Source organism: Mytilus trossulus, chromosome 9, assembly GCF_036588685.1.
Source record: "Mytilus trossulus isolate FHL-02 chromosome 9, PNRI_Mtr1.1.1.hap1, whole genome shotgun sequence".
Classification (NCBI taxonomy): Eukaryota; Metazoa; Mollusca; class Bivalvia; order Mytilida; family Mytilidae; genus Mytilus; species Mytilus trossulus.
Genome location: NC_086381.1, coordinates 9,654,073 through 9,677,775, shown reverse-complemented (window position 1 = coordinate 9,677,775; position 23,703 = coordinate 9,654,073). Strand labels below are relative to the sequence as shown.

Here is a 23,703-nt window from a genome sequence, read left to right as displayed (position 1 = left end):
GAGGGTGTTCAGCAATCACAAATGTGCCAATCCAAGACCAATACAATGATATACAGAGATTGTAGCTTGTTGCTCTCCTACCTATCTGTTTTTTCGTTATTGTTGTACTTATATTCAGTCTATTATTGTTCTGGTTTGAATGATTTCAATTGTTTTGTCATAAACATGTTATTTACCTGGTTAGTAAACTGTATTCATATTACCATTGTGTCATGCCGTACGATTACCTGTAATTGTTCACATCTTCGTCAATTGATTTAGGAATAGTTTTGTCTTCATTTGAAGCCGTATCACTAAACACTGTAAACCAATTAAAGTTTCCAAACGATTTAATGTCGCATCATTCACAAGTGCGACCATAACGTTTATACTTCACTACAAAATGATAATAAAGAATCAAGCAAATATGTATAGAAATAAAGACGGACAGAGAGGTTTCAGCTGCAGTGTCTGCAACGATATTTTTTTGTAAGTATTTATTTGATTCAATAAAAAAAAATAACAATGCGTATAGCTTGTCTTTTACGACAAGGTACTTAAACAAGAGTACATTATTCCACCATTGGAACTAATAAACACGTAAACACATTATGCAATACATTTTATCAATAACTTTGTATTTTAGAAGTATTAAACTTGGGTGACATCTTGTATGTAGGAAAACATTACAAGAAAGCATGTTCTTGTTTTTTACTATATGTATTAAAATAAGGACATACATTAAACTATTAAAGTACAATGATGTAATATCAAATTTATCAAATCTTTTACAATAATTGATCATATAGGTGCCTTGTTCCTTATGGTGTAGCTACAATATCCTTCCCTTTTCATGAATGTGACCTACCGAATAAGACTACTTAACGGATGTGTAATAACACAAGCAACACGACGGGTGCTACATGTGGAGCAGGATCTGCTTACCCTTCTGAAGCACCTGAAATCACCCCCAGTTTTTGGTTGGGCTCGTGTTGCGTAGTCTTTATTTTTATATGTTATTTTTAGCCATGTTGTTGTCAGTTTGTCTTCGATCTACGAGTTTGACTGTATTTTCGTCCCTCTTTTGAAACATGTTTAATTGAGTCGGTTACTTTTTTAAATGCAATTCCATAATATAGTCTGAAGTTGAATAATGTTGGAGTGTATTTGGGGTAAATTGGTCAACGTAGAAAAAATTGACAAAGGAAACAGTATTAAAAACTAAATTTTCAAAAAACAATTCGGCACAATGAAATAAACTTGCCTTTTCCCCTCTATGTTTTAATCAAATGTCGTTAATCATTGTTCTATTCAAGTATGCGTTCATTTTGTAATTTCTTTATTGTTGGTTGGTTGCTTTACTTACAGTGTTGTTGACGATTATAGATTAAAAGTACGACAATAAGTAGGTTTGTCTTGTAACTAAGGTTGGGTTATAATGGACAGCCATTTAATTGAAATAGGCTGTCAAAAGTATGATTAATTCGACGTGTACGTATCGTCTTCCTCGATTCAGTATGTGGTACATTTTCTTTTTGAATTTGTCAAGAACAACGAAGAAGTGTCAAGAAAGTTGTCACCTTTTCCATGTTACGTAGAAACTCTGGTGATTTTATTATTTTTAATATTTGTCTTGATCTTGATCATTAAAAGATATTAGGATCTATCGTTTTCCTATATAAATATATATAATGCAGACTGTTGCTTCTAGACTCCCTCCTGTATTCGGGGTCAGTTGTTGAATGGTAATGACCAGCACTAAAGGAAGCTCTGCTGTTTTGTGTATGAATACGTTAATTCGTTTACTTTCTGGTTTAAATCAACAAATAATTCGAACCAGTAACATTAATATTTTTCAATATACTGATTTTCGATTCCAGGATGACTCCATGAAAGTTTGTTTTATACCTTTTGAAATGCTATGATTTATATATTTTAAGCATGGTTAAATCATTTTTATATTGTCGATACAATATTCAATTTGAAATATAATAGAATTATTAAAGGACTCCATTCGTTGAAACTGCATTGGTATATGAAGTCAACACTTCATACATTATGTGCATTCGAACCAATTTTTGGGATAGACATTTATTAGAAACACTGAAACCTATACATTTGAAAGATAAGGATGCTTTTATACGCTTAAACATCAGGAGATATATGACCAAAACAGAAAAAATCAGAATGCCCGATCGAACTCATCTAGAAGAATTTCGGAGTTTTTAACTAAAAATAATATTTAAATTTGAAATCCAGGGATGAGTATTCTTTCCAATAAGTTCCTATTCCTGTAAAACAGTATTGTCTTTAAAAAACACCCTATCTGTATTTGAATATATTGTTTCCAGATGGAAATCATTCATACGAGATACAACAACAAGCGAAATCCACTGCATTATTATGCATTCTTACTTTGATCGGACGTTTTTTTCATATTAAGTGATTCTTTTTATCTTATATTTGTGATACATTTTCTATAAACAAATACATATGAGCAGAAGTAGTATGATTGCTAACGAGACAAAAAAGAGGAAATTGAAACCCTATGTACATTCAAACACTCTTCAAGAGTCCAAATGACGTCACATGCCCTTTCTGATTTTAGATTCTAAATAAACTCATCATAGATACCAGAGTTAAATTTGATATTTACGCCAGACGCGCGTTTCGTCAACAAAAAACTAATCAGTGACGAATCCAAAACAGTTTAAAGGCAAAATAAAGTACAAAGTAGAAGAGCATTTTTTTTTTAAGACTTGAAATACATTTATTGAAAATCACCTGATTACATTTTCCTTGTATAACTCAGGGAAGAATACACAAGGGGCCCTGTGTTTACAATGATCCAACGTCCAGGGATAAACGGTGGACTCTATCATAAAAAAAAATCTATTTAATATGTTTTTCCATACATAAGTTATACATTCATATTAATTACACAGATTGAGTTTGCGTATAAAATGTTCACAATATTCTACAGTAAAGAAAATACATTAAAAGTCCCCCAAAACACACTACAATCTACACAATAATTTACCTTTACTTATATAATTGGCATTTAATTTTTTGTACTTTTAACACCTGGATTACATTGTTATGTGTCGGTCAGTGGTTTTATAGGTCACATGCTCGACCTTGTAAATGCGTGTATTGTATATTTCTATCGTTGGATGTATTATAAGTAGAAGAGCATTGATGATTAATTTTATGTTCTAAAACGTAAACAAAATGTTGCGATTTCCTTAAGCCTTGGTCACATCGTGGGTCATTTGTGATCATCGTACGACAGTCGCAAACAGTTGCACGATATTTTTAGCACCGTGGCGCTGTCGTGAGACGAACATTGGAAATGAACCTTTTTTGCTCTACGATATTTTTGTCGTATCACTGTCTTGTGGCTGTCGTGAGAGAGTGTCTAACCACAGTATCGTGCGACTGTTGTTCGATGAACACATTGTCGTGGGGACCAACATAAACCATTTTAATAAAATATTTGTCGCAGGACTTTTCGGCCCTGTTGAATAGACGCCTTGCCTTAATCCAACAAAAGAAAAATATAGTGCTGGTAGCGTTGATTTGAGCAGTATAAGAACACCCGAATTTGGGGGTTTAAGCCATAAATTGGACGGCGTCTGATGTTTGGGCAGTTTATTACAATGATGCAAGAGTTGGTACGGAAAACTGCCTGTTATTTTGTTGGATTCATGCGTTCGGAGGCTGGCATGTTTCAAGATCTTTTGCTGTGTGATACAAAACAATCAAAAATTTCTTCCGTTGCCGAAGACATCATTGTGAAGGTCTAAAAATAATCGTAATGATTGCCTCCCCCAAGCACTTCGATTGAATGACAGCCATGTCATCAAATATCCACAAGCTTTCCTCGGGAATGGCTTGCACTTGTTCAACGCCCTTTTTCAAAAGACCACACAGGACAGATTTATTTGTCTTAACAAGTGTACCATCAACGTGTGCAAGAGACCATTGAAGAGGACCTAATTCGAGCTGGAATACATCTCGCATATACAACTGTCTTGCATGGACTATAACAAACAGGCGACCTTGTATTTCCTTTGTTGAATATGTAAGCAATGATTTTCTTTTGATTTGTTTGAATATATCGGTTGAATTTTTAAAAAAGCCGTTCAGTAATGAAAAATCCTGTTGCTAATTTTTCCCGATTCATATGCGTTGAGAAGACCGCACATTAAGAAGCAACAGTACCCAAGGACAAGCCATATAACTGCTCAGATGTTTCAAATGGACTTGCCCAGCTTTGCAGTGTCTGAACCAATATTTAAACGTCAGTTTCATCTCACTTCATTTGAGTTTTCCTAAATTCTCTTTGTGAGAATGTTTTAGGGTTAACCTTCAAATCTCGACATTTTGAAGATATTGCAGCTTTTTCATGTGTATTTATTTTAACAAACCAACTTTTAACAGAACTTTTGTTTAAACTGAAACTTACAATGTCACCGCTTGTTCAAAAACGAAAAAATAATTTTATCCTCGCTTTAAACATAATTGACTCAACAGAGAGATAGGGAGGACACGTTTGTTTTGTTTCGTTGTTTTCCTCTTATAGTTGATGTGTTGCCGTCGGTCTTAGTTTATAATCAGAATTTAGTTTTCTCTCAATCGATTTATGACTTTCAAACAGCAATATACCACTGTTGCCTTTTTTCTGCAGCCTATGAGCTTTAACTGTCAAGTCATTGAACCATAATATTTTGTCGTATTACCAATTCAACAAAGCCGTGACTCTTAATTGAATATCACGGATGGTGAGCACATGATAATATGTTGGTTTATACAGGAAATCATATGGATACTGTTATGCCCGCGTCACACTGTCCCGATTTTCACCCCGATGTCAACTCGATTATGGAAATTTTCAAAATCGGGACTGATCGTATCCATATCGGCCTATTCGTAGTGCCACTTTTAACCATCGTAGAACCATCGGCCACTTTTTCAAGCCTTCGGGAACAACTTCGGGAAAGGGTTCTAAATTTTTTAACATTTTAAAAAATCCCCGAAGGTGCGTCCGATGTTGAGGGTTCGTATTGAGTTCGTATCACCATCCTCACCATCGTAATGTCACCGGGAATGCATCTTTGAACATCGTATTGCATTCGTGTTTCCATCGTTTCCATCGGGCAGTTTTGACATTACGATATATACACGAATGAATCACGAAGCTACCCGAAGGTCTTACGATGGCAACACGACTACGTGAAGACCTCGTAATCCCGTCGTGTTGCCATCGAATAAAAGTACGAAGGCGACAAGATGGAACTACGACGGCAATAAATCCAACTAAATGTAAGTTAATTGTTGCGCTAAAATAAATTTAAAGGTACCATGCGCTATATGCACTACTCAGTCTTATACGACAGTTAAGAAAGACGTTCACAAAACATGGAGCTCATATCATATGATTCTATGAGATCAAGAAAGGCGACAGCTTTGTTTCTATTAATTCAAATGGAACATGAAGAGCAGCTGTTACAGGCTCAGGATTTACTTTTACAAGTCAAATATTACTTTTTGTCAATTTTTCATATCAAATAACATGACGAAAATCATAAACGCGCCGCGTACACCAACACTGCAGATACACGTATATTGGGAAACCAACTTTTACTTCATTATTCTGATTTTTTTATGTATCGTCTGAGTTGTTGTCACACGAATTTTTACTCCATAACCTTTCTATATGTCATATTTTGCCGCATTTGTTGCTTTCTCCACATTCTTCCTTTTGACTATATTATTACGATATTCTCCTGGAAAGAGCTCTTTTTGAATAAAAGGGATCAACGAACCCATTACCTTATCTTTAAGATAGATCAGTAAACATGGGCATAATTATGGGTGATTAATCAGACTAGTCCCCACATTTTACAGTTCAAACAAGGCAATGTCGTATGTAACATATTGGTGACAAATAAGGACACTATATTTTTATATGGCACATGCAGAAAATGGTAAATTGAATATGCATATTTGATACATAAACTATTTTTTTTAGAAATCAACCAAAACATTCAGTAACTGGAAATACCTTTAATATTGTCTTTAGAACCAGTAGGTAACAAATTGAGCAACCAATTTCCTGTGTATTATACTATTTCAAGGAGAAAAAACAAGTCCATCTGCATGACCTTGACCTTTGGCATTGAACGTAAAAAATGTCAGATCATTACAAGGAGGAACAATATACCAAATGTGGTTAAAATCTTTTGAATCATATTTGTTTTAGAGTGTCCACAAGGGTGATATTGCCTTGTATTACAACTGCCACTGTGACCTTGACCTTTGAACTTTAAAGTCAATAGCGCTTAATGTTTTCCTAACGAGTAACACCATACCAAGTTTTGAGCATCTTGGTTCTAGAGTGTCCATGACAATTTTATGTACACGAAACTTACATGTAGTAGGCGAGGGGATAATAAACCAAGTTTCATAAGAATTAGACAAACAGATCGATTTCCCGCTATGCATGGCAGACTTGTACAGAAATGATATGTAGTCGAAATTCTGTTCGTATCATAAAAAAGTTCAAAACAGGTAGAACGCATTTTAGACATCGTATGGCCATCGCGCCATCATCGTAATCCATCGTGAAGCCTTCGTAATCCATCGTGTAGCCTTCGTGATCCATCGTGTAGGCTTCAGCTGAGATATGAAGCTTAAATACCCGTCTTCGGCTAACCTTCGTATGTCCATCTTTTGCTATCGAATATAATGTCGGCACCATCGTATAGACTTCGTTATTCATCGTACTTGTTTCGGTCACTATTTGGTATTTTAACGAGATCGGGACCAACTTCGTACGAACTTACAGTTTTCGCATTCGGGTGTCCGTCGTATATAAAAATCGGGACAGTGTGACGCGGGCATAATTAACATCCACGCTATCATTATTGATGCCGTACCATTAAAGAGTAAAAATTGAGAATGGAAATGGGGAATGTGTCAAAGAGACAACAGTAAAAAAAAAAACAGCAAAAGGTCACCAACATGTCTTCAATGTAGCGAGAAATCCCCGCACCAAGAGGCGTCCTTCAGCTGTCCCCTAAACAAATATATACTAGTTCAGTGATAATGAACGCCATACTAATTTCCAAATTGTACACAAGAAACTAAAATTAAAATAATACAAGACTAACGAAGGCCAGAGGCTCCTGACTTGGGACAGGCGCAAAAATGCGGCGGGGTTAAACATGTTTGTGAGATCTCAACCCTCCCCCTATACCTCTAACCAATGTAGAAAAGTAAACGCATAACAATACGCACATTAAAATTCAGTTCAAGAAAAGTCCGAGTCTAATGTCAGAAGATGTAACCAAAGAAAATAAACAAAATGACAATAATACATAAATAACAATAGACTACTAGCAGTTAACTGACATGCCAGCTCCAGACTTCAATTAAACTGACTGAAAGATTATGATTTCATCATATGAACATCAGGCTCAATCCTTCCCGTTAGGGGTTGAGTATCATACCATCCTAACATATACGAGACGAACATAACCCGTGTCATGCCAACAACTGTTTTAGAATAAATGTGTTTAGTTCCGATGCAAAGACCTTATCAGTGACTCAATATTAACGCCAAAATTTGCAATCTTTAATGACTTGACAACATTATCGTAATTATATTCCTTCTTAAAAAGTATATTCAATGGTTTTGTTAGTTTCTGAGGTGAATACTGACACCTGTGTGCTCTATAAAGAATATTTCCATAAAAATTGGATGTGAAATACCTGAACGTATAAGAAGTCTGCATGTTGAGCTATATTTACGAATGATGTCCTTATACCGATGATAAAATTTAGTAAATGTTTTGACTAGTTTGTCATATCGAAAACCCTGGTGTAATAATTTTTCAGTTATACAAAAACTTCTCTCGTTAAAATCTAAAACATTGTTACATACACGAGCGATTCGTACAAGTTGAGATATATAAACATCGTAAGATGGTGACAAGGGAACGTCACCATCTAAAAATGGATAACTAACGATAGGAAATGAAAAATCATCCCTTTTATCATAAATTTTAGTATTCAGCTTTCCGTAAGTGATATAGACATCAAGATCGAGGAAAGGGCAGTGGTCATTGTTAGTATTAGCTTTATTTAAAGTAAGTTAAACAGGATAAATTTCATTAATAAACATACTGAAGTCGTCATTATTGAGAGCCAAAATATCATCCAAATATCTAAAAGTATTATTAAATTTGTTTGTCAGATGTTGTTTCGATGGGCCTTTACTTATTTTTGTCATAAATTGTAACTCATAACAATACAAAAACAGGTCCGCAATAAGTGGTGCACAGTTAGTCCCCATTAGAATTCCGATAATCTGACGATATACGGAATCCCCATAGCGATCAAAAATATTATCTAGTAAAAATTCAAGGGCATATATAGTATCAAAGCATGTCCAATTAACATATTTTTTTTTTTACTTTATTGCTACTAGAAATGACCTAAAAGAGTTTGAACATATATATTCACATTCTGATTTTCTAAATGCCCATTTAATTAGGTTTGTGATTTTTTTCTTAATGCGAATGTGAGGCAATGTGGTATTCAGGGTAGAAAAATCAAAACTTTGAATAGATTCAAAATCACCAATATAAGCATGCAATTTATCCAGTACTTCCAACGAGTTCTTGACACTCCAAAAGTAATTTATTCCACTATTTTCGAAGGGCTTATTTGAACAATTTATTATAAGGTTTTTATTTGTACTAAGTGTGCTGGTAAGAAGGATAGACAATATAGTAGTTGAACAATGGCCTGAAGACGAAATAAATCTATATTTGTAAGGGGTTTTGTGTAGCTTCGGAAGCCAATACATAGTTGGGACTACCATTGTATTTGGCTCTGCTTGTAAAGCGGTAGCTAAAAGTTTATGTTTGTTACAGATTTCGTTTTCTGAAAATGGAGTCAGTTGGAATGTTGGTGAATTGGTGATTTCCTTTTTCAGAACCTCAATGTAAAATTTACGTCAAATAATAATAATATTATTAGCAGCTTTATCGGCCGGGGCAAAAACAAATGCCTTGGCTAGTTCTTTTAGTTTATGTTTGATACGAGAAAAAGGTTTATTGTGGTTATTATTAATAGTAAAATGTTCTTTAAAATGTTGAATACGTATATCAACTATCTTCATTACTGAATTAAAAAAAGAGTCCAAAGATTTTTTGTCAGCTTTTTCCCGTTTTATCCATTTCATACAGTAAGTATGGAGTTAGTCGTGGATGACATTACGACACTCATTCCAATTAATGGACGGTATTTAGGTCCTTTAATGAGCAATGATTTTAACTCTCGGTCTTGAACGATGTTAAGATCTCCTGTTATAACATGGGAAATGGGTCCATAAATATATACGGAATTACTGCAATTACATGAAGTTGGTGTATTTTCACTGATCTTAACATCTTTACACAATTGACTATAATAAAACACAAATTTCCGGGTAGATTTCTTGTAAATATAACAAATAAGAGGTAGCTCAGAATTGTCAAAATATCCAGGAATTTGTTCTTCAACAGAATGGTCGTTAAATATACCGGCAATATTTACAAAATCAAAGCCTTTATTGACATACTTAATTTTAATAAAATGTTTTTTATGATCTTCAGGGCGATCAATTTTGGGAAATAATTTAGAATAACAATATGCCATAATAATTTGAACAATTTCATACTTAGGACTGCTATATGAAATTGTGTTGCAATCGTCCAAAATTTTATTTAACTTATAAACCGATAACGAACAGAGTTTTGTTAACAGATAATGTCTGCCGTTGTTTTTTGAAATAGAAATTAGGTCCGAAATATTGGAATGATTGGCCCGAAATTTTCTTTTATTGCGATTTGTTCTACGACCGTTAGTAGATATAGGAAGATGTGGTGTGAGTGCCAATGAGACAACTCTCCATCCAAATAACAATTTAAAAATTAAACCATTATAGGTTAAAGTACGGTCTTCAACACGGAGCCTTGGCTCACACCGAACAACAAGCTATAAAGGGCCCCAAAATTACTAGTGTAAAACCATTCAAACGGGAAAACCAACGGTCTAATCTATATAAACAAAACGAGAAACGAGAAACACGTATATATTACATAAACAAACGACAACTACTGTACATCAGATTCCTGACTTAGGACAGGTGCAAACATTTGCAGCGGGATTAAACGTTTAAATGGATCCAAACCTTCTCCCTTTTTCTGAAACAATAGCATAACATCACAACAGAGAAAAACATACGATAAAATATCAATTGGCAGACTTAACTCAATCAAAAAACGTATGATTACACAGTGAACGAATAAATTTGATCTGCGATATCTGAATACAAATGCACAGTTAATTAAATATTAGAGACAAACATTCATGACCAAAAGGCTAACAAACAAATTCAAACACACTGAGAAATATTTAACTAATCAATGTTCACTTTAGAAAAAAACCGGTTTTTTATAATCTTGAAGTTTATACAAATGTTGTAAGAATAAGTGAAAAATTGAAGATATTACAAATAATCAAAATCAAAGTGTACAGACAAGATCCATATAAATAAAAAATGACAAAAAAGCATTATAAACAGTATCAACAGGTCGAATTAACAAGAAAATACGATTTGAGAGTACTCGCAGTTACTGACAGCTAGTTAAAAGCCAAAACCAATTAATAGTAATAAATCATGCATCAGAGACAGTTAGGACGGTTTTTAAGAACAGTTTTAGAAACTATATCCAAAATGATAACGGAATTGGTTCTAGATGTATTACCAATTCCCATGATATTATCATTAAGACCGAGAGGGTAAACTGTCTTTAATTTTTTTTATCCAATAGAATTCAATTATTTTCCGTGATCGTACAAACTTTAAATGCGATTCACCAGGCTGCTTATTTACTTCTTCTAAAGGTTTAACTGCTATAGTCGCCGTCACGTAAAATTGGCACCATGATTTTTGTCAAAATTTTCTTAAATATCCACCGCGTTTACTCGAGATCATGTTTTTCAATTAGCGGAATAAAAATCCATTCCAAATATATACTACTGTCCTACCTTTTATTGTGTTTGCACTGTATAATCCTGACCTTCACTTTTTTCAAGATTGTTTTCATTGTAAAACCGCCATCTTGGTTTCCATGAGGATCCCTTACTACATAACATTCGTTACTCTCTGGTAATATCATTGTCATTGATGATACGATTTCCCGCTCTTTTTACATAAAGATGACGCACAGCTCCGAGAGACACAAGAAAATTGAGAGCACGTGGACTCCACGGTAACACTTCCGGTAATAACAATGTCGGATTCCACCATACAAATTAATCTTTGATTTTGTGAAGGTCAGGATTATACTGTGCAAACACAATAAAAGGTAGGACAGTAGTATATATTTGGATTGGATTTTTATTCCGCTAATTGAAAAACATGATCTCGAGTAAACGCGGTCGATATTTAAGAAAATTTTGACAAAAATCATGGTGCCAATTTTACGTGACGGCGACTATACATATTTAAAAGGATGGTTGTGCTTCTTAAGGTGTTGGTAAATGATACTTTTGAATTTATTGGGTCTTTTAAAACGATACAGATGTGCTTGAGTGTGTTTAGATAAATATCGTCCAGTTTCTCCTACGTACTGAATACCACACCCCGGTTTGTTTGATGTGAGTAAATAAATAATACTGTTTGTTTTTCAAGTTATATCAGTTTCAAAATTTAAATAAAATGCGCGACCATTAAACGCGGACCTTACCGTATTGTTGGTGGAAAGACAGGGACATGTAAGTCATTTAATGGCATGACACTTATCGATAGAAGGGTAACCACGATTTTTATTGTTAAAAATGTTAGCGATGGTAGTATTTTTAGATAACCGATTTTAAAAATTGAGACGTGTATATACCCTTTGAACTTAGTATTTAGTATTTTTTCCATTTCTAAGCTTCACAATTGTTTTGTTAGTGAATTATATAATAAAGGAGCAAAGATTGGCGTCCGGAATATGAATCAGCATACAATAATTTAAGTTGATAAATTTGTTTGGCTAAAAATGTCAAACGCTATCAGTATTAATTACCCGAAAAAGATAGGGTATATCAGGGTAGGACTGATGGCTGACTAAATAGTAGAATGGGGCTGAATATTGAAATACTACTTTTTGATAAATATTCCTAAAGTAATGAACTAGAGCAGTTCTCGCTCGGACACACACTCCATAATCTAGTATATTATAAGAGCATAAACCTGAAGCATGGGGAGACATTCTACTGCCTTCACACGGAACTAAGTACATTGTTTTACACAGGATTGAGAAATGTATTTTCTAATTTAAGACAGTTTTGTTGGTTATATTTTTTTTTAAATTAGATTTTTTTTAATATTATTATAAAAATAATTTAGTTGCCTTTTTTAACATACTCCTTTCCATAATATATCTGCACGTGTATTGCTAAACTGTTAAACTTGTTTGTTACTGCATTACACATGGTATCAGGATCTGACATACTTGTTCTAAAGTGTCCAGGTTCTATTATATGCACTGTTACTTCTCTGCGATAAATCTCACGTCTATAATAGAATTATCCAAATATTCAATTATTCAATTATAACCATAATTTACAATAATTATGCAGTCTTAATTCAGTTTCATTTCTTTTAAAAATCATCGTATCAATATTTTTCAAGAATGGAATAAAAAGTATTAATGACGGAATTCATTTTGTAGCCAAAAGTTTCGCATTTCTGACATATTACACATTAAAATACGAATGTTGAATAAATAAAATGAGAAGATTGAGTGATAACATATTTGTCACGTTTGGAGGACGTGTTCTTCAACAATCAGAATTACAATGTGAACTAACTTTGCTCATTTTCTTGTCAACTTGTTCCTTTATTCACGAGGCTGACTTCCTAAGAACCTAGCATTATCACTTAATTTCACTTTCTACCGTACCAATGATGTTCTCCCACTAGACATTTCAAAATTTTGTGAATACTTTGATGCATCTATTCCTTCGGACTTGGGATATAGGATACAACAGATACAGCGAAGTATGTTTATCTTGATTAACATCTTTAACTTGACAATGAGTGTCGTTCGAGAAACCAAACTTTAAGACAAAAGAGTTGTGAACTTTACATTTCTATGTAGCATCATCCCTGCTTCGCCTACATACGAAGTAAACATATCCCAGTTGATAGTTAAAACAAGCTATCACGATTTCCGTGATATAGAGCTTCTGCTTAAAATCCTCAAACGCAAGCCATAAAAAAATCAACTTGTTAAAGTTAAAGTCATATCTCCGTAAATGTTTTGATTGAGTAAAGCCATTCCAATTGGTTTTTTTTTATAATATGTCTTTCTATGCTGTGATGTTACATTATTGATTCAGATAAGGGTGAAGGCTTGGTACCATTAAAATGTTAAATTCCGCTGCAATTATTTGCACCTGTCTTAAGTCATGAATCTGATGTTCAGTAGTATGACCAATAATGTTTTTTTTTTTACAATAACATTTAACACTCATACCACATCTTCTTATATCTATATAGAAAAAGTTCATTAGCAAAAAAAATAGATAGATTACAAAAATTTACCATAGCACAATAGCACAAAGACAACGAACCACCAGCAGCAACGAACCACCTCAAATGGATATAGCTAAGAAGCAAAATGACGTACATGTTAGCAACTATAGGTAACCGTGATGCGTTCAACAATGAGGAAACCAATATAGCAAGCTAAAACAGGCCACAACATTAAAACATGCAAAACAAATGAAACGAGAACAACTACCCGCCTGATTATGTCGAAACACCAAACGAAAATCAAATATAAAACATTGTATACAGCAAAACGTGCAGGGACTGTAAAGCTAGTCAAGGTCATTAAAAACTTCATTTTTTTTACAGCAACCTACGGCAACCTATTACGCTAGACATGATTAAACATTTGTGAGGGCTTCCAACCCTCCCTTTACCATAGAATGTGTCATGACAGCACAAAATAGGAACAAACTACATCAATGATTGAAATTTGCTGTACTCAACAGATCAATACACAGCATAAAACAACGTATCAAAAATCAAAAGACATAATGTACCACTTTCAGAGTACTCGCAGTTTACTGAAAGCCTATTCGAATCTTATAACAATCGATTAAAAAATCAAAGAACTATATCATATTCAATACACATTCATATGGTTTGTTGTAATGACGTCATAAACATTCTTTTCAAACAAGACCGTATACAATGCCACAATCTATGTGTATTGACCTGTTTGAAACCCGTTAGCGCTAATAACTGTATTTCTATATCTATACATAACATAGTAATTGTGTTTGTTAAAATTAGATAAGACTATGTCGTTTTCAATGGTTTATATCGGTATACGACTTTACAATAAAACATCGATGTTCATTAAAAGGAAACTGGTGTACATTAACGAAGAAAAATGCAGAAAAAAATTATAAACAAATATAAGACAAACAAATATAACCAATGGTGACCTTAATCATCATTACCATGATTTCCTAATCACAGACTTTTTTTTTTATAGTAGTTGTATACCGTTTGGTATGCAATTTCAAATCTATTCATTAATATTCCATACCAATTCATATCAATTTACATTTATTTAACTTCTTTTGTATAATCATTTTTGTAGTTTATAATATTTCAATTAGGATAAATTGTTTGTGATGAATGCCAATTTCAGCAATATTCTGGCAGTTAGTTTTAATTACTGGTTGGAACCAGAGTGGCTTGAAGGCTGAGCCCAACGAAAATTGCAATGTGCGGGTTTCGAACTTTAATCCCTAGTATTGACACTGGCAGAACGTTAGGTAAATTCATCACTCGGTCATCGATTATTGAAATGGTATATGTATGGGATACCGACTATTTTGTCATTAATGTAAAAACATGATGACAATCGTTCAAACACAATTGAAATGATCTCCTACTCTTCATAAAAACTAAGGAAATTACCATGACATCAAATCCGGACAGGACCGAGTGGAATATGTTGTTCTACAACTATGATATTCATACTATCACAATACTCATTTAAATTGAGACGTCTTGGTAAATCAAATTATTTTTATATATTGAAACGCGTCCACTTACGTCTTAAAGCTATGTTATAGCAATGTATTACAAAAGAAAAATATCACATTCAGTGTATTAAAAAAATACTTGTGGGAAGCTTTGCACGTGCACCTTTGAACTCTGTGTGTACTCTCTTTTTCTAAAATTGCATGCTATTCAAGAGAAATATGACAAAATTGAAATTATGCCGAGTTAATTGACTAAAAAAAAAACACATCCGGTTGCGTAATAAACGGGTGAAAATTAGGATTGGTTTACTTCCGGTGAAAGGTTTTTTCTCTATGTACAATGCATTGTTATGTGAAATTTTTTCTATAGTATTTGACAGGATAAAACTTTACTCAAGCTAATGGTTATTATAGGTACACGGACTGTATTAATTTATATCTCGACTTACATCTACAGTATCGAAATATATGGTTGGCTGAAGTTTTTGTTTTAGGACATAAATACAATCTACATTTTACACATTGTCGAGTCTACTTTGTGGTAAGAAAACTAACATTAAGGGAAACGTGCCATTAAACGCATGGCTTGGCATATTGTATCAAATTTAATTTAATTTGTAACTCATGCAAAGACGCTGTTCACATATTGCACATACATTAACTATGTGTTTTTAAATCTGGAACTGAAGTTCTTGTTCCGAAATGTTTACTGATGAATCAAGTTTTAATAGGTTGACATAAAATTGTTAAGGTGTCAAAGTTCTGAAAAAAAAAGATTTTATTATCTTGTCGTGGCCAAGTTTCCTTCCTCTTTTCGACATTGCTCGTAAGTATACATTTAGTGTAATACACAATATTATGTATATTTTGATTTATAGTATCTGTGTTTGATACCATTTAACAGGAATTGGTGTTACCTATATAAGATTGGGAAGAAAAGGTTGTCCCAATAGTGTTGAACTTGTTTATACAGGTAAAAATTGGGTATTTTTTCACAGAATATTTGTTTCAACTTCACAGTTAAGCGTTGCTTAATCGTCTAATATATATATAAAAAAAAAGAAGATGTGGTATAAAAAGCCAACGAGACAACTCTAAACAAGAGATTAAATTGCATAGAAATTAACAATCAGAAATCACTACACCACCGTTAAGAATGAACAAAACCCATACAGCATGGTCAGCTATAAAAGGTCCCGAAATAACAAATGTAAAACAATTCAAACGAGAAAACAAATATGTAACACATCAACTACTTAATTTAAGGCTTGATTTGTTCTACTAATTAGCCTTTACTTAAACGTTTTATGAAGGTAGTTTTTAAACAAGTTGAGGTTATAAGAGATACTTCTTAGAACAGTGTATCATTAGAATGAGGGATAAGTATTTGTTTACCCGTCCGCCCTTCTATATCTCAAATTGTTTGTAAAATTATTCTGAAAAACTACAAATCCAAGAATTTAAAAAAAATCTTCCTGCTAGTATTTTCACCATGTGATGTGTCTTTACACTTATTGTTTATTGATTACTAATATATTGTTAAACAGAATTGTAAATGTAATCCTAATAAATTTATACTTTGTTAAGGTGATTCATGGATACAAAATTTTCAGCAAAAAATTAAACCTTTATTTTTTTCATTTCAAATTTTATTTATTGCTATTTTAGTTATTACTTTATGATATGGTACAAACATCAACCCAAAAAATGATTATACAAAAGAGGTAAATGACTTGTAAAATGTTTATATCATTGAAAAAGCTCCAAATCGTCTCCTTTTGATGCAAAAATACAATTTTTTGGCATTAAATTTGAAATATTTTTTTTACTCAACGGTGACCTGTTTTTTTATTATGGTTTTCATAAGCTTTACATAAACTAAATAATCGTAAAATTTAAGCGATTTCTGTAAAAAACAAATTCGATCATGTTGACTTGTTTGTACATCATACTTTGCTGAACATTATTGCTGTTTACAGTTTATCTCTATTTATAATAATACTCAAGATAATAACCAAAAATAGTCAAATATCCTTAAAATTACCAATTTAGGGGCAGCAACCCAACAACGGGTTGTCTGATTCATCTGAAAATTTCAGGGCAGATTTGCTCAAAATGCTTTGGTTTTTAAGTTATAAGCCAAAAACTGCATTTTACCTCTATGTTGTATTTTTAGCCGTGTAAGCCATCTTGGTTGGGAAGCCGGGTCACCGGACACATTTTTTAAACTAGATACTCCAATGATGATTGTTGCCAAGTTTGGTTTAATTTGGCCCAGTAGTTTCAGAGGAGAAGATTTTTGTAAAAGTTTACGACGCCGGACGCCGGATGCCGGACACCGGACGACGGACAACGCACGCAAAGTGATTGAGAAAGCTCACTTGGACCTTCGGGCCAGGTGAGCTAAAAATAGTTTTTTGAAACTTATGCTTATGAAACAATGCGTTAAGCAATTTAAATACTGATCGTTATTACATTTTGTTTGTTGTAGGCCAAGCTGGTGGTAATCGTTATAATCATGGAGGCGGTGGTGTTAATTATCTATGTCTACCAAATGATCCGGAAAATGGAGAACACCAAACATATGCCAACTCTCAGCTTTTTGGTGCTGAATATGAGATCTTTGGTCGGAACCCACGCGGAATGTCGAGCATGTTGGGGAACAGAGAGGTACCATGTGCTGTCTGCCGTAGGAAGCGGAGATCTTCAGTAATAACACGAAGATCGATGGGTCTTTGCTTATTTTTGTCATAAATTGTAACTCATAGCAATACCAAAACAGGTCCGCAATAAGTGGTGCACAGTTAGTCCCCGTTGGAATTCCGATAACCTGATGATATACGGAATCCCAAAAGCTAACAAAAATGTTATCTAGTAAAAATTCCAGAGCATATAAAGTATCAAAGCATGTCCAATTGACATAGTTTTTTTGTTTATTACATTTTTGCTCGAGCATTGTTATCAATATAATGGAATTCAAGTGAGAGGTTTAACTAGCTGTAAACCCAGGTTTAATTCACAAATACAGAAGTAACTGCCTATACCACGTCAGGAATATAAGTTTTTTCTGTGGTTCAATATGTTTGAGATTTTGATTTTGCCATTTTCTTTGTAATATGTTTTATCAAACTTTTGACTATTAAATGCATTTATGGCTCATTTAAAAAACACTTACATATGAATGGTATATAATGTAAAAATTAGATATGATATTCAATACAAAATCTATCCAAAAAACATAACTAGGCAGACAGAACGGATTACAATGATAAAAGACATACTATCAACTTTTTTTATTTACCAGGTGAGAGATCCAAGATTATTGAATTGTCGTGCTGCATGAATTTATCTCGAATAATTTTCATACACATTATTTTTGCATACAATATAAGAGGTAAGAAATGTATCACATTTATTTGCGTATTTTGTTTTACTAGTCTTTTGATAGGTATTTCACTTTGTGCACACCACACATAACACGTCTGCATCTGCTTTGTATGGTCTGCTTCCGCAACCTTTTCCATCAACATTAAATATACGTTTGATTAAGTGTCTATAAAACAGATCAAAATTACTGTTTTGCTTCTGGTAAATTCATGGCAACTGAAAGATGAATTTAAGAAGCAACGTTTAACTCGGTGATATGTATTAATTTCTTTCCCGTCACTTCAAACATTAATTACCTTTATATATATAATTACTCTCTGATATAACTGTTTGTCCGTATCCAATGATTTGATAAAGTCACTAAAGCCAAAAAAGAATTATTATATCGAATTTGTGTTTACTGGTAACAATAGAATTTTATGATATAATATTTCTTCTATGATGACAACCGACGATAATGCTACAGTTAAAGAATAAACACCAATGTATTATTCATAAATATTAGTTTTAGTTATGCAAATGTTAAGTTTGATGTTTACCAGGGAGTGTTATTACTGAAGATCTCCGCTTCCTACGGCAGACAGCACATGGTACCTCTCTGTTCCCCAACATGCTCGACATTCCGCGTGGGTTCCGACCAAAGATCTCATATTCAGCACCAAAAAGCTGAGAGTTGGCATATGTTTGGTGTTCTCCATTTTCCGGATCATTTGGTAGACATAGATAATTAACACCACCGCCTCCATGATTATAACGATTACCACCAGCTTGGCCTACAACAAACAAAATGTAATAACGATCAGTATTTAAATTGCTTAACGCATTGTTTCATAAGCATAAGTTTCAAAAAACTATTTTTAGCTCACCTGGCCCGAAGGTCCAAGTGAGCTTTCTCAATCACTTTGCGTGCGTTGTCCGTCGTCCGGTGTCCGGCATCCGGCGTCCGGCGTCGTAAACTTTTACAAAAATCTTCTCCTCTGAAACTACTGGGCCAAATTAAACCAAACTTGGCAACAATCATCATTGGAGTATCTAGTTTAAAAAATGTGTCCGGTGACCCGGCTTCCCAACCAAGATGGCTTACACGGCTAAAAATACAACATAGAGGTAAAATGCAGTTTTTGGCTTATAACTTAAAAACCAAAGCATTTTGAGCAAATCTGCCCTGAAATTTTCAGATGAATCAGACAACCCGTTGTTGGGTTGCTGCCCCTAAATTGGTAATTTTAAGGATATTTGACTATTTTTGGTTATTATCTTGAGTATTATTATAAATAGAGATAAACTGTAAACAGCAATAATGTTCAGCAAAGTATGATGTACAAACAAGTCAACATGATCGAATTTGTTTTTTACAGAAATCGCTTAAATTTTACGATTATTTAGTTTATGTAAAGCTTATGAAAACCATAATAAAAAAACAGGTCACCGTTGAGTAAAAAAAATATTTCAAATTTAATGCCAAAAAATTGTATTTTTGCATCAAAAGGAGACGATTTGGAGCTTTTTCAATGATATAAACATTTTACAAGTCATTTACCTCTTTTGTATAATCATTTTTTGGGTTGATGTTTGTACCATATCATAAAGTAATAACTAAAATAGCAATAAATAAAATTTGAAATGAAAAAAATAAAGGTTTAATTTTTTGCTGAAAATTTTGTATCCATGAATCACCTTAACAAAGTATAAATTTATTAGGATTACATTTACAATTCTGTTTAACAATATATTAGTAATCAATAAACAATAAGTGTAAAGACACATCACATGGTGAAAATACTAGCAGGAAGATTTTTTTAAAATTCTTGGATTTGTAGTTTTTCAGAATAATTTTACAAACAATTTGAGATATAGAGGGGCGGACGGGTAAACAAATACTTATCCCTCATTCTAATGATACACTGTTCTAAGAAGTATCTGCTTATAACCTCAACTTGTTTAAAAACTACCTTCATAAAACGTTTAAGTAAAGGCTAATTAGTAGAACAAATCAAGCCTTAAATTAAGTAGTTGATGTGTTACATATTTGTTTTCTCGTTTGAATTGTTTTACATTTGTTATTTCGGGACCTTTTATAGCTGACCATGCTGTATGGGTTTTGTTCATTGTTAACGGTGGTGTAGTGATTTCTGATTGTTAATTTCTATGCAATTTAATCTCTTGTTAAGAGTTGTCTCGTTGGCTTTTTATACCACATCTTCTTTTTTTTTATATATATATTAGACGATTAAGCAACGCTTAACTGTGAAGTTGAAACAAATATTCTGTGAAAAAATACCCAATTTTTACCTGTATAAACAAGTTCAACACTATTGGGACAACCTTTTCTTCCCAATCTTATATAGGTAACACCAATTCCTGTTAAATGGTATCAAACACAGTTACTATAAATCAAAATATACATAATATGGTGTATTACACTAAATGTATACTTACGAGCAATGTCGAAAAGAGGAAGGAAACTTGGCCACGACAAGATAATAAAATCTTTTTTTTTCAGAACTTTGACACCTTAACAATTTTATGTCAACCTATTAAAACTTGATTCATCAGTAAACATTTCGGAACAAGAACTTCAGTTCCAGATTTAAAAACACATAGTTAATGTATGTGCAATATGTGAACAGCGTCTTTGCATGAGTTACAAATTAAATTAAATTTGATACAATATGCCAAGCCATGCGTTTAATGGCACGTTTCCCTTAATGTTAGTTTTCTTACCACAAAGTAGACTCGACAATGTGTAAAATGTAGATTGTATTTATGTCCTAAAACAAAAACTTCAGCCAACCATATATTTCGATACTGTAGATGTAAGTCGAGATATAAATTAATACAGTCCGTGTACCTATAATAACCATTAGCTTGAGTAAAGTTTTATCCTGTCAAATACTATAGACAAAATTTCACATAACAATGCATTGTACATAGAGAAAAGACCTTTCACCGGAAGTAAACCAATCCTAATTTTCACCCGTTTATTACGCAACCGGATGTGTTTTTTTTTTAGTCAATTAACTCGGCATAATTTCAATTTTGTCATATTCCTCTTGAATAGCATGCAATTTTAGAAAAAGAGAGTACACACAGAGTTCAAAGGTGCACGTGCAAAGCTTCCCACAAGTATTTTTTTAATACACTGAATGTGATATTTTTCTTTTGTAATACATTGCTATAACATAGCTTTAAGACGTAAGTGGACGCGTTTCAATATATAAAAATAATTTGATTTACCAAGACGTCTCAATTTAAATGAGTATTGTGATAGTATGAATATCATAGTTGTAGAACAACATATTCCACTCGGTCCTGTCCGGATTTGATGTCATGGTAATTTCCTTAGTTTTTATGAAGAGTAGGAGATCATTTCAATTGTGTTTGAACGATTGTCATCATGTTTTTACATTAATGACAAAATAGTCGGTATCCCATACATATACCATTTCAATAATCGATGACCGAGTGATGAATTTACCTAACGTTCTGCCAGTGTCAATACTAGGGATTAAAGTTCGAAACCCGCACATTGCAATTTTCGTTGGGCTCAGCCTTCAAGCCACTCTGGTTCCAACCAGTAATTAAAACTAACTGCCAGAATATTGCTGAAATTGGCATTCATCACAAACAATTTATCCTAATTGAAATATTATAAACTACAAAAATGATTATACAAAAGAAGTTAAATAAATGTAAATTGATATGAATTGGTATGGAATATTAATGAATAGATTTGAAATTGCATACCAAACGGTATACAACTACTATAAAAAAAAAGTCTGTGATTAGGAAATCATGGTAATGATGATTAAGGTCACCATTGGTTATATTTGTTTGTCTTATATTTGTTTATAATTTTTCTGCATTTTTCTTCGTTAATGTACACCAGTTTCCTTTTAATGAACATCGATGTTTTATTGTAAAGTCGTATACCGATATAAACCATTGAAAACGACATAGTCTTATCTAATTTTAACAAACACAATTACTATGTTATGTATAGATATAGAAATACAGTTATTAGCGCTAACGGGTTTCAAACAGGTCAATACACATAGATTGTGGCATTGTATACGGTCTTGTTTGAAAAGAATGTTAATGACGTCATTACAACAAACCATATGAATGTGTATTGAATATGATATAGTTCTTTGATTTTTTAATCGATTGTTATAAGATTCGAATAGGCTTTCAGTAAACTGCGAGTACTCTGAAAGTGGTACATTATGTCTTTTGATTTTTGATACGTTGTTTTATGCTGTGTATTGATCTGTTGAGTACAGCAAATTTCAATCATTGATGTAGTTTGTTCCTATTTTGTGCTGTCATGACACATTCTATGGTAAAGGGAGGGTTGGAAGCCCTCACAAATGTTTAATCATGTCTAGCGTAATAGGTTGCCGTAGGTTGCTGTAAAAAAATTGAAGTTTTTAATGACCTTGACTAGCTTTACAGTCCCTGCACGTTTTGCTGTATACAATGTTTTATATTTGATTTTCGTTTGGTGTTTCGACATAATCAGGCGGGTAGTTGTTCTCGTTTCATTTGTTTTGCATGTTTTAATGTTGTGGCCTGTTTTAGCTTGCTATATTGGTTTCCTCATTGTTGAACGCATCACGGTTACCTATAGTTGCTAACATGTACGTCATTTTGCTTCTTAGCTATATCCATTTGAGGTGGTTCGTTGCTGCTGGTGGTTCGTTGTCTTTGTGCTATTGTGCTATGGTAAATTTTTGTAATCTATCTATTTTTTTTGCTAATGAACTTTTTCTATATAGATATAAGAAGATGTGGTATGAGTGTTAAATGTTATTGTAAAAAAACAAACATTATTGGTCATACTACTGAACATCAGATTCATGACTTAAGACAGGTGCAAATAATTGCAGCGGAATTTAACATTTTAATGGTACCAAGCCTTCACCCTTATCTGAATCAATAATGTAACATCACAGCATAGAAAGACATATTATAAAAAAAACCAATTGGAATGGCTTTACTCAATCAAAACATTTACGGAGATATGACTTTAACTTTAACAAGTTGATTTTTTTATGGCTTGCGTTTGAGGATTTTAAGCAGAAGCTCTATATCACGGAAATCGTGATAGCTTGTTTTAACTATCAACTGGGATATGTTTACTTCGTATGTAGGCGAAGCAGGGATGATGCTACATAGAAATGTAAAGTTCACAACTCTTTTGTCTTAAAGTTTGGTTTCTCG

General features: G+C 33.1%; 1 protein-coding gene across 1 annotated transcript; it reads right to left on the bottom strand.

Annotated features, from left to right (window-relative positions):
• Positions 1–19,002: 19,002 nt before the first annotated feature.
• Positions 19,003–23,129, bottom strand: LOC134684295 (uncharacterized). The gene is made up of 3 exons (XM_063543582.1): positions 23,105–23,129; positions 20,773–20,841; positions 19,003–19,253 (listed from the first exon to the last, which is right to left on the bottom strand). Exons 1-3 carry the CDS (start codon positions 23,127–23,129, stop codon positions 19,003–19,005), a joined length of 345 nt encoding a protein of 114 aa, XP_063399652.1.
• Positions 23,130–23,703: the final 574 nt, after the last annotated feature.

Bases quoted from the DNA above. Each gene is read 5' to 3' on its own strand.
- LOC134684295 (XM_063543582.1), bottom strand. From the start codon at position 23,129: ATGACGTACATGTTAGCAACTATAG. The intron at 20,842-23,104 runs GTAACCGTGATG...ACCATTTAACAG, and splicing joins GTACATGTTAGCAACTATAG to GAATTGGTGTTACCTATATA. The intron at 19,254-20,772 runs GTAAAAATTGGG...TGTTTGTTGTAG, and splicing joins TGTTGAACTTGTTTATACAG to GCCAAGCTGGTGGTAATCGT.